The 12,642-nt window shown below is 44.9% G+C and overlaps 1 protein-coding gene across 4 annotated transcripts in view; it reads right to left on the reverse strand.

Moving 5' to 3' along the window:
• The window catches only part of LOC106583287 (arf-GAP with GTPase, ANK repeat and PH domain-containing protein 1), a 45,600-nt gene that overhangs the window by 12,394 nt on the left and 20,564 nt on the right, over positions 1–12,642 (reverse strand). For all 4 annotated transcript variants that reach the window (XM_045705411.2, XM_045705412.2, XM_014167266.3 and 1 more), the window contains exons 2-11: positions 8,826–8,884; positions 8,533–8,620; positions 6,745–6,830; positions 6,393–6,534; positions 5,960–6,094; positions 5,657–5,778; positions 5,251–5,415; positions 3,371–3,457; positions 3,017–3,121; positions 1,239–1,404 (exon numbers count right to left, since the gene is read on the reverse strand). In XM_045705411.2, the coding sequence (XP_045561367.1) occupies positions 1,239–1,404; positions 3,017–3,121; positions 3,371–3,457; positions 5,251–5,415; positions 5,657–5,778; positions 5,960–6,094; positions 6,393–6,534; positions 6,745–6,830; positions 8,533–8,620; positions 8,826–8,884 (1,155 nt within the window). The remainder of the gene's footprint in view (positions 1–1,238; positions 1,405–3,016; positions 3,122–3,370; positions 3,458–5,250; positions 5,416–5,656; positions 5,779–5,959; positions 6,095–6,392; positions 6,535–6,744; positions 6,831–8,532; positions 8,621–8,825; positions 8,885–12,642) is intronic.

Consider the following 12,642-nt stretch of genomic DNA (forward strand, 5'->3'; position numbering starts at 1 on the left):
GAGTGGCCAGATGGAAGCCACTCCTCAGTAAAAGGCACATGACAGCCCACTTGTTTGCCAAAAGGCACCTAAAGACTCAGATCATGAGAAACAATATTCTCTGGTCTGATGAAACCAGGATTGAACTCTTTAGCCTGAATGCCAAGCGTCACGTCTGGAGGAAACCTGGCACCATCCCTACGGTGAAGCATGGTGGTGGCAGCATCATGCTGTGGGGATGTTTTTCAGCAGCAGGGACTGGGAGACTAGTCAGGATCGAGGGAAAGATGAACAGAGCAAAGTACAGAGAGATCCTTGATGAAAACCTGCTCTTGAGTGCTCAGCACCTCAGACTGGGGCGAAGGTTCACCTTCCAACAGGACAATGGCTCTAAGCACACAGCCAAGAGAATGCAGGAGTGGCTTCGGGACAAGTCTCTGAATGTCCTTGAGTGGATGAGCCAAAGCCCGGACTTGAACCAAATCTAACATCTCTGGAGACCTAAAAATAGCTGTGCAGCGACGCTCCCCATCCAACCTGACAGAGCTTGAGAGGATCTGCAGAGAAGAATGGGAGAAGCTCCCTAAATACAAGTGTGTCAAGCTTGTAGCATCATCTCCAAGAACACTCGAGGCTGTAATCACTGCCAAAGGTGCTTCAACAAAGTACTGAGTAAAGGGTCTGAATACTTATGTATATTTCAGTTTTTTATTTGTAATAAATTTGAAAACATTTCTAAAAATCTGTTTTGTCTTTGTCATTATGGGGTAATTTGTGTAGATTGATGATAAAAAAAATAATTTAATCCATTTTAGAATAAGGCTGTAACATAACAAAATGTGGAAAAAGTCAAGGGGTCTTAATACTTTCTGAATGCGCTGTAGATTGCTGTTGCGTCCTACTACAATACATCACATGGCCAGGACGTTTACTATCAAGCTATTAACGTGCATAATATCTAACAAATGGGGCAAGGGTAGCGAAAAAGATGAAATGCCGATGCTCATTCTGCCTGAGTGACAGCAAACTTGGCAGCCCACTGCAAGTTCAAAACACACAAAGACACACACACACCTGCTTCTAATCGGCAGCGTTTTTGCAGTGAGTATTTTGCCAACATCTGCTTAAGCATATTAAAACACTTACGTTGTTTCTGATCACGATTATCAACAGATCCGACTATCAACTGTCAATTTATGGATGCGATTACAAATACGAGTATGGCCATGTCAGCACACCCCTATTGGAGCCCCTCTCACCAGCGCTGGCCCCCTCAGGCCCCTGGACGTCTTTGACCAGGTCGTTGAGGCCGGGCGGAGGGCCACAGGAAGGGACGGCACCAGCACGGGGCGGGCGTTTCCCTGGCACCTTCACAGTCACCCTCAGCAGGTCCATCTCTTTCCCATGGACGTTCTGCATGTAGTCCTGCCAGGTCAGGGGGGAAGGCCAACCAATACAGCAGATATTTCAAACATATATAATGTTACTGTAGCATGGTCCAACCCATTCTGAGATTCAAAATGGTGTTCAGCAGGTTATACAAACTATAACAATGTAGCCAACTCAGGGATTCAATGGGATTAAATATCCAACCATTTTCCAAAGTCTTTGTAATAGAGTCAGAGGATTTTCCTGACTGGTCATGTGGAAGCTCTATTTTTTTATTTTTTTATTTCACCTTTATTTAACCAGGTAAGCTAGTTGAGAACACGTTCTCATTTACAACTGCGACCTGGCCAAGATAAAGCAAAGCGGTGCGACAGAAACAACAACACAGAGTTACATGGAATAAACAAGCGTACAGTCAACACAATAGAAAAAAAATAAAGTCTATATACACTCTCTGCAAATGGCATGAGGAGGTATGGCAATAAATAGGCCATAGTAGCAAAGTAATTACAATTTAGCAGATTAACACTGGAGTGATAGATGAGCAGATGATGATGAGCAGATGATGGTGTGTAAGTAGTGATACTGGTGTGCAAAAGAGCAGCAAAGTAAATAAAAACAATATAGGGATGAGGTAGGTAGATTGGGTGGGCTATTTACAGATGGACTATGTACAGCTGCAGCGATCGGTTAGCTGCTCAGATAGCTGATGTTTAAAGTTAGTGAGGTAAATGTAAGTCTCCAGCTGCAGCGATTTTTGCAATTCGTTCCAGTCACTGGCAGCAGAGAACTGGAAGGAAAGGCGGCCAAAGGAGGTGTTGGCTTTGGGGATGACCAGTGAGATATACCTGCTGGAGAGCGTGCTACGGGTGGGTGTTGTTATCGTGACCAGTGAGCTGAGATAAGGCGGAGCTTTACCTAGCATAGACTTGTAGATGACCTGGAGCCAGTGGGTCTGGCGACGAATATGTAGCGAGGGCCAGCCGACGAGAGCATACAGGTCGCAGTGGTGGGTGGTATAAGGCGCTTTGGTAACAAAACGGATGGCACTGTGATAGACTGCATCCAGTTTGCTAAGTAGAGTATTGGAAACTATTTTGTAGATGACATCGCCGAAGTCGAGGATCGGTAGGATAGTCAGTTTTACTAGGGTAAGTTTGGCGGCGTGAGTGAAGGAGGCTTTGTTGCGAAATAGAAAGCCGATTCTAGATTTGATTTTGGATTGGAGATGTTTGATATGAGTCTGGAAGGAGAGTTTACAGTCTAGCCAAACACCTAGGTATTTGTAGTTGTCCACGTATTCTAGGTCAGAACCGTCCAGAGTAGAGATGCTAGTCGGGCGGGCGGGTGCGGGCAGCGAATGGTTGAAAAGCATGCATTTAGTTTTGCTAGCGTTTAAGAGCAGATGGAGGCCACGGAAGGAGTGTTGTATTGCATTGACGCTCGTTTGGAGGTTTGTTAACACAGTGTCCAAAGAAGGGCCAGATGTATACAGAATGGTGTCGTCTGCGTAGAGGTGGATCAGGGAATCACCCGCAGCAAGAGCGACATCGTTGATATAAATGCATGTCCCTGATCAGCTCTTTATGTGTGTCCATACAAACAGCTGGAATATAGTGTAGCACTGAGTGTCAGTGCATTGACTCACGTTGACGCTGGAGTGATAGGAGAGCATGCCGTTGTTGGACAGCGTGACGTATTTCTTCTTCCATTCCTTGTTGAGGGAGTTCCCACTGCGCTTCAGCAGGATGCTCTGGTGGAGGGAGACAGGGATGACGGACAGAGGAGAGGAGACAAGGATAAAACACACATTCTTTATCTGTTCTTTATTATGCTCCTTATGCCAAAAGAGCCTAGCAGGCTTCCACAAAATCTACCTCAACAAAGTTCTCAAAGGTAAGTTAAATCCCTCTCCTAGCTCCATGATGTTAGTTCATTGTCTGTGATGAGCTCCTATATAGCATACAGCTCCTACAGGATAAACTGTCTGTCTGTCACCTACCTGTTTGATGGGGATGGAGCGTCCACTACCCAAGTCTCCTATCTTACCATCTGTACTCCTCCTCTCCGAGTCACTGCCCCTACGGCCCTGCAGACATGGCACAAGACAAACAACAAGAATAAACAGGTAAAGAGAAAACAGAGAGAGAGGGAGAGAGAATGCTGTTCATTGACAACAGCTCAGCATTTAACACCATAGTACCCTCCAAACTCGTCATTAAGCTCGAGATCCTGCATCTCGACCCTGCCCTGTGCAACTGGGTCCTGGACTTCCTGATGAGCCGCCCCCGGGTGGTGAGGGTGGGAAACAACATCTCCAGCCCGCTGATCCTCAACACTGGGGCCCCACAAGGGTGCGTTCTCAGTCCTCTCCTGTACTCCCTGTTCACCCATGACTGCATGGCCATGCACACCTCCAACTCAATCATCAAGTTTGCAGATGACACTACAGTGGTAGGCTTGATTCCCAACAACAACGAGACGGCCTACAGGGAGGAGATGAGGGCCCTCGGAGTGTGGTGTCAGGAAAATAACCTCACACTCAATGTCAACAAAACAAAGGAGATGATCGTGGACTTCAGGAAACAGCAGAGGGAGCAGCCCCCTATCCACATCGACGGGACAGTAGTGGAGAAGGTGGAAAGTTTTAAGTTCCTCGGCGTACACATCACGGACAAACTGAAATGGTCCACCCACACAGACAGCGTGGTGAAGAAGGCGCAGTAGCCTTCTTCACCAAACTTTTACAGATGCACATTCGAGAGCATCCTGTCGGGCTGTATCACCGCCTGGTACGGCAACTGCTCCGCCCACAACCGTAAGGCTCTCCAGAGGGTAGTGAGGTCTGCACAACGCATCACCGGGGGCAAACTACCTGCCCTCCAGGACACCTACACCACCCGATGTCACAGGAATGCCAAAAAGATCATCAAGGACAACAACCACCCGAGCCACTGCCTGTTCACCCCGCTATCATCCAGAAGGCGAGGTCAGTACAGGTGCATCAAAGCGGGGACCGAGAGACTGAAAAACAGCTTCTATCTCAAGGCCATCAGACTGTTAAACAGCCATCACTAACATTGAGTGGCTGCTGCCAACATACTGACTCAAATCTCTAGCCACTTTAATAATTCAAAATTGGATGTAATAAATGTATCACTAGCCACTTTAAACAATGCCACTTTATATAATGTTTACATACCCTACATTACTCATCTCATATGTATATACTGTACTCTATACCATCTACTGCATCTTGCCTATGCCGTTCGGCCATCGTTCATCCATATATTTCTATGTACATATTCTTAAGTAGTTGTCGTGAAATTGTTAGATTACTTGTTAGATATTACTGCATGGTCGGGAACTAGAAGCACAAGCATTTCGCTACACTCGCATTAACATCTGGGGACCCATGTGTATGTGACAAATAAAATTTGATTTGATTTAGAGAGAGAGAGAAAGAAAGAGAGAGATAACTATTATACAGACAGAGAGTGAAGGAAAAAGCACAAAATAGGGACTATAATCCATGAAGAGAGCTAAAATAGGGAGTATTTTATCTTTATTTAACTAGGCAAGTCAGTTAAGAACAAATTCTTATTTTCAATGACGGCCTAGGAACAGTGGGTTAACTGCCTTGTTCAGGGGCAGAATGACAGATTTCTACCTTGTCAGCTCGGGGATTCGATCTTGCAACCTTTCGGTTACTAGTCCAACGCTCTAACCACTAGGCTACGCTGCCGCCCCTATGATCCATGAAGAGAGCTAAAAAGATTACATTTCAAAGAAAGCACAGGGGACCTGAGAGAGGGTTATGGATGGGTCAATGAGGAATCTAAGTCAGTAAAAGTGTGTGTTTGTGGTTGGTTGGTATGTTACCGTGAAGCGGGAGCCGGTGCGTCGCCGGGGGGCACTGCGGACAGACCCTGGGGTGGCGCTGCCCAGCCTCTCCCCCCCTGCTGCCCCACCGATCTCCTTATGACTGATCACTGGGGTGGAGGGCAGAGAGGACGAGTAGTCACTGCTCTGACCACCGTTACTGGCCTGAGAGAGAGAAACAAAAACAAAGAAACAGAAAGGGTGACAGACAACAAAAGGACAAAAGAGAGAGAGATTACAGAGAGCAAAGAGAGACAGCTGAATATGTGGAAAAATCTGGGAACAAAATCCATAAATCTAAATGAACAATGATCTGTACACTCCTGTCCAACATTACCATCCTATTGATTTGGACCAGTGTCTTATCTCCAGTATGAAGGACTGGAGGCCAGAGCTGCTGCTGTACCTGACCAGGGAAGACTCCTGACACTGGGGTAGAGCCTCCAGAGTGACTGGGGGAGTTGGGCAGGGATTTACAGGAGGCCAGTAGAGCTGCCTGCTTCTTCACTGCCATGATCTTCTGGGCAGCTGTGGTAAGTAGAGAGGACAAATACAAACATTACCCTACTTAGTCATCTGTCTAATCTAGACGCTGATATAGATGAATGTGAAATGAATTCAAATTGGTTTATTGATTGACATTCCAGCTACATTGTACTGAAACAACCGAAAAAAGGAGCAGTGTGTGTGTGTTTGTGTGTGTCCTCACCCTCGGTGAAGACGCGGTTGACGTTGAGGCCGTAGGTAGCGCAGGTCTCGTAGTAGGTACAGCGCCTGACGTCTGAACACAGCTGTCTGGCCCTGGCATCCTCTATCACCCGAGGGTTGGTGCTGGTGATTTTATCTGGAGGAAGGAGGAACTACATCAACTACATCCTATTACAAACCTTAATAAACCTTTAGAAACCCATACAGATGCTATCTTTAGTATAATATAGAGCAGGGTTTCTTAAACTATGGGTCGGGACCCAAAGTGGGCCCTGGACATGTGAGAGGTGGGCATCAAGTTATGAGAATGCATCTTTAGGATGATTTGGGTCATGGAAGGACAGTAAATTTCTCATTTGGGTCTCGAGCTGAAAATGTTTGCTCACCCCTGTCATAGAGAGTGGGTATGGGTGTGGGTATGGGTGGGGTCTTACCTTGGGTTCCTACCACTATGAAGGGGATCTCAGCGATGTTGCGGTGGATGCCAAGCTCGCTGTAGTTCCTGTACACTTCCTGGAAACTGGCCTCGTTCTCCAGACTGAAGACCAGGATGACCCCGTCCACCCAGCTAGCCATCTGGAGAGGAGGGGAGAGGGTAGCGTAGGGGAAGTAATAGGGGACAAATGGGGAGAGAACAAGTGAAAGAGAGAGTTGTCAGAGGAGAACATAAAATAACAGGTGAGAAGAGTTAAACAGTCCAACGTGTCAGAGTGAACCCCTGTCAACTCCATGTGTTTTAAGGGGGACACTACTCATCCGTCTGCAGTCAGTAAAGCCTCCACCTACCTGTGCATCCGGGGGTCCTGTCTCCTCCCTGATCAGCAAAATGTGACTGTTGCCATCAACAAGTACCTCCTTCTTATACCTGCCCCCTGATAGAGAAAGAAAGAAAGAAAGAAAGAAAGAAAGAAAGAAAGAAAGAAAGAAAGAAAGAAAGAAAGAAAGAAAGAAAGAAAGAAAGAAAGAAAGAAAGAAAGAAAGAAAGAAAGAAAAGCCCTATGTGATAGAGTAGTAATTTCTTTACAGGAATGCTTTAAGGCTTAAGTACAAGGTATGATGTCAAACCAGTGTTAATTTTGTCAACAAAAATAATGACGTAAATATTTGTCACGTCCTGACCCTAGTAAGATGTCATTTCTATAGTAGAGTAGGGCAGGGCGTGACAGGGGGTGTTTTGGGTTGTTATGTTATCTATTTCTATGTTTTAGTTCTAGTTTTTCTATTTCTATGTTGGGATTGTATGGGGTTGATCTCTAATTGGAGGCAGCTGATCCTCATTGCCTCTGATTAGAGATCATATTTAAGTAGGGGGTTTTTCTCATTGTTGTTTGTGGGTTATTATCTTTTGAGAAGTGTGTTTTCCTCTCTGCGTCACGGTTTTGTTGTTTTTGTATATTCAAGTATTTAAGTGTATTGCATTCAGTTTCACGTTTAATAAATATGTGGAACTACGAACACGCTGCATTTTGGTCCGCTCCTTCGACCAGCCGTGACAATATTAGTCAAACAACCTATTTTTCAGTGGCAGTTGACGAGACTATAACTGACTAAATACTCAGAAAAAAATATTTGTCATTTTGGTTGACGAAAACGAGACAAAAATATCTCTGACTAAAATCTGACTAGTAAATGGACTGGACAAGCGTTTTTGGAGAGATTGAGAGCTTTCAGTGTTATTTGTAGGGTCCAATCAAAAGCATACATGACATAATTGTAAGGCTTTCTCATTGCAAAGTTGCAATGCTTTTATTGGTGGAAAATAAATACCATGTCCAGGTCATTCACAAGTTACCTCTCTGCCCAGCAACCGTTTTCCAATCTGGTGGCAACAAATCATTGATGCAAATAAGGCACACACCTTGGTGTCTCTCCCGGTTCTACATGCTCCCGGTAGAAAAAGGGGCAATGTTTGGAGCCACTTTACTTATCGTGTTAATTCAAAGAAGACCGACTGCAACGTCTTAATTTACATTTGAGTAATTTAGCAGATGCTCTTATCCAGAGCGACTTACAGTAAGTGCATTCACCTTAAGATAGCTAGGTGGAAGACAGAGTTTGCACCCACAAGCTAATGCGGAAAAATACTACCAACCTCAAGAGACATCTAAAAGTGCATCATCTCAATATATATGCTCAGGTAATAACATATTAATAATGCTAGTTAGGTTGCTGCAAACTATCACACCTCTACTTTTGACAGAACATTGATTACAATATAGCTACAGTATGTCAAGGGGTGTTTGCCAATTTGCCTGTTGGGAAGAGAATTATGGGATAGGATGTTATACAGAACAATATGTTGGTAGGACAAGGCTAAGTATGTTTGTGCACATGGAAGTCAGTGATTTATGTTTACTAGATTAATGAGGCAATGGAAATGTGATGTGACTAAAATAAAAAGGCATTTATAGTTGACTAAAATGGCCCAGTGTTTTTATCATTTTGACAATAACCAGACTAAATCATTATTCAAATGACCAAAATTTGACTAAGACTTAATTATATTTTAGTCAAAATAATTAAGACAAGACTAAATCTAAAAAAGAATGCCAAAATTAAAACTGTCAAACTCACCTTCTGGGTTCTCCAGGGGCTGGTAGCTCCCGCTCATGTGTCTGTGGACCAGGGCTGACTTCCCACTGCGGAGACCTCCCAACACCCCCTGGACACATAGTCAGAAGGATATATCACCCCACTCTTTATAATAGTGACATGTTTATCATACTCTACAACAACTACTTCTATTTACTACAATTATCATCATAGTATTCCATTATTAGACACTGTCACTGTCGTCTCTGTTGAAGCAGAAACAAGACTACACCTATTTCCTATTCCAGCGGTATGACAACAGCAATCACTCTCACCAGACGGAGCTCTTGGACGGTTCGACTGAAGGTCCATTCTTGACTGTTACCGCAAGCCGCTGTGGACACACAGAGAGAGGGAAAGGGAGAGAGAGGGAGACTGATTAAAACATAAGGTCAATGTCATGATCACGTGTTCCCTCTCCCTTTCTGCCTCCTGTCTACAGCCTGCTTAGAACAGGGGAAACTTTCAAAGTCACTGGCCATCTCGCTCTACAGCACTCTGAAGCTGTGAGGAATGCCGTGCCGCACGGTCTTAGTGTGTGTGGCCCCATACGTGCCCTGTCGCAGGTCCAGATGGCACAGACTACAGAGTTAGGTGAGGGGGGAGACGGAGAAAGGGAGCGAAGGAATGAGATAGAGCCACAAAGGACGAGTGCAAATTAATTGCACAGGCTCAGTAGTGAGGCTCAAGTTCATTAGCAGCTCTGTGGACGCAGCCGGAGTGAGCGTGCAAGTGTGTGTGTGTGTGTGTTTGTGTACGTGTGTGTGTGTACGTATGTGTGCCTGAGCGTGTATGTGAGATGATTACCAAACAATCTCTATGTGTTTTATTCATCCAAAATTCCAATACAAGCCTCAGTAGATTTCACCATCATTTTGATGCTGCGCAGCAAGCTGAAAAATGGGATGTAGAGAGAGAGAGAGAGAGAGAACATTTCTGTGTCCACAGTGGAATGAGAATTTGGATATCCTCCAAGCATCATAATTACTGGGTACCTGTTATTTCACTGCATCGCCCAGAGGTGTTCAATAATATCTGAAAAGCACAGACAGGGGTCCTCACAACAGGTGACTGCCAATGAGTTGAGACTTTTATTGAAGTCACATAATTTTCTATCTATATACTACTGCAATAGCCATCACACAGAAAGGAGTGAGGTGGAGAACACCCTATGCTCACATGGGGGCCAACAGGATTAAGTCAAGTCACACAACTGCATAGCAGAGTGGAAGAGGACTAGTAGGTACTGTAACATCCTGTAAGTGGCTGCCAATACCATTCCTCATTATGACAGAGTCCATCAATAACAGTTACATTTTAGTCAATTAGCAAGACAGTCTTATCCAGAGAGACTTACAGTAGTGAGTGCATACATTTTCAGACTGGTCCCCGGTGGGAATCGAACCCACAACCCTGGCGTTGCAAGCACTATGCTCTACCAACAGCCACACAGGACCTAAAAGTGCATTTGTTCAGATGGTGACCTGAAGACTAATGGACAAAATATACAGTAGAGCACACATATAGAATGAATGTGAAATTCCTTTACAAGGTTTGTGCATCTCAAATGGCACCCTATTCCCTATATAGTGCACTATACAGGGAATAGGGTGCCATTTGGCACTCAGAACCACATGTAACCGGTGTGAAATGGCTAGCTAGTTAGCGGGGTGCACGCTAATAGTGTTTCAATCGGTGACATCACTCGCTCTAAACCTTGAAGTAGTTGTTTCCCTTTCTCTGCTGTGGAGCGATAGGTAATGATGCTTTGGGGGTGTCAGTTGTTGATGTGTGAAGAGGGTCCCTGGTTCGAGCCCAGGTAGGGATGAGGAGAGGGATGGAAGGAAAACTGTTACATTGATGCTGTAGACCCAGATCACTGGTTGCTGTGGAAAAGGAGGTCAAAAGGGGGGTGAGTGTAACTGGTGTAAAATGGCTAGCTAGTTAGCGGAGTACGCGCTAATAGCGTTTCAATCGGTGATGTCACACACTCTGAGACCTTGAAGTAGTTGTTTCTCTTGCTCTGCTGTGGAGCGATAGGTAACGATGCTTCAGGGGTATCAGTTGTTGATGTGTGCAGAGAGTCCCTGGTTCAAGCCCAGGTAGGGGTGAGGAGAGGGATGGAAGGAAGGAAAACTGTTACAAACACAACACAGGGTTAGACTGCATGGGGAGAGAGGGGGAGAAGGCAAACTCCACACTTAACCATACTTAACAGAAATACTATACTTAACAGAAACAACTACTTCAAGGTCTCAGAGTGTGTGATGACACCGATTGAAACGCTATTAGCGCGTGTTGGTCACATTTTTCATGGGCTGAAATAAAAGATCCCAGAAATACTCCATATGCACAAAAAGCTTATTTCTCTCAAATGTTGTGCACAAATGTATTTACATCTCTGGTTAGTGAGCATTTCTCCTTTGCCAATATAATCCATCCACCTGACAGGTGTGGCATATCAAGAAGCTGATTAAACAGCATGATCATTACACAGGTGCACCTTGTGCTGGGGACAATTAAAGGCCACTAACATGTGCAGTTTGGTCACACAACACAATGCCACAGATGTCTCAAGTTTTGAGGGAGCGTGCAATTGGCATGCTGACTGCAGGAATGTCCACCAGAGCTGTTGCCAGAGAACTGAATGTTTATTTCTCTACCATAAGCCGCCTCCAACGTTGTTTTAGAGAATTTGGCAGTATGTCCAACCAGCCTCACAACCGCAGACCACGTGTAACCACGCCAGCCCAGGACCTCCACATCTGGCTTCTTCACCAGCGGGATGGTCTAAGACGAGCCACCCGGACAGCTGATGAAACTGTGGATTTGCCAGTTTCAACTGTACCAGGCGGATGGCAGAAAGCGTGTATGGTGTCATGTGGGTGAGCAGTTTGCTGATGTCAACGTTGTGAACAGAGTTCCTCTCGGTGGGGTTATGGTACGGGCAGTCATAAGCTATGAACAACGAACACAATTCAGTGTAGTTTCAATGTATGGAATCACTTGGGAAATGTTGGATTTTAGGTCAACTTCCCCTTTAAAGAAGACTGAAGTTATGGATGGGAAATAAATGCTTCAAAAGATGAACAAGCAGATTCATTCTGCAGGGCTGCAGATACACACACATATGCTTGTACATGGACACACACAAACGCAAGCACACACACACACACAACGTGTATATAAGCCTCCAATTGTGGACAAATTCTTGATTTGGGCAACAGGCAGCCTCTTACACACACACGCACACAGACACATGCAAACAGCCATATAAATGATGACACTGCCTCAATCAAAAGGGCCTTTGGAGGTCTGAGTAAAGCAGTGTTGAAGCCAACTCCAGTCAGACAGTATGATCCTTTCAGACACTGAATCCTCTCTCTGTGGGGACACACCAGAAGTGACGGAGTCTCCACAGACACATTATATACTGCCTGTGCTTTGCTGTGCGCACCGGCCACACCTCAGTGACAATACGGTAACACAGCCACCACTTCCTTCCACTCTTGCTCTCAGGGGAGATTACATTTAAACGAAAGCCAGGTACCCTTCCCAACCCCCACCGGACAATTTCTGTCTGTCTGTATGTCTATTGGTCCCCCCCCCACTCTTTAACCCCCCCCCCCCCCTTCCAGCGTCATATCGCCGACCAAATAGCATCTCTTGTCGCTTGTTGTTGCCATGGCAACCCTTCTTCCAGAAACTGCCTGGCTCTCAGCACAATAAATTCTCTCATACATACAGTGGTGTGTGTGTTTGAGCACATTTACACAATTGTAAATCACACATACTATATTGATTAATATTGATGATAAGACAGACATAATATTTACTGAGTTAACAAAATACAATTAAAACGTTGAAAATCTCCCCAAATGTTTATTTTCATTAGTTATTACTTTACCCCAACTCTGATTGATATTTTGCAATCAAATATTTTGCAATCAAACTGAAATGCCCCCCAAAATGTAAATGGCTATTCATCTCTTGTTCACCCAATCCCAATGTGGAGTCATTGAGTTAATGGGTTTCATTTGGATGTTGATTAACTCTGCAAGCAGAGCAGGAAGGGTCCCCTTCCGTCCTCCC

This window comes from Salmo salar, chromosome 22 (assembly GCF_965601325.2).
Source record: "Salmo salar chromosome 22, fSalSal1, whole genome shotgun sequence".
NCBI lineage: Eukaryota > Metazoa > Chordata > Actinopteri > Salmoniformes > Salmonidae > Salmo > Salmo salar.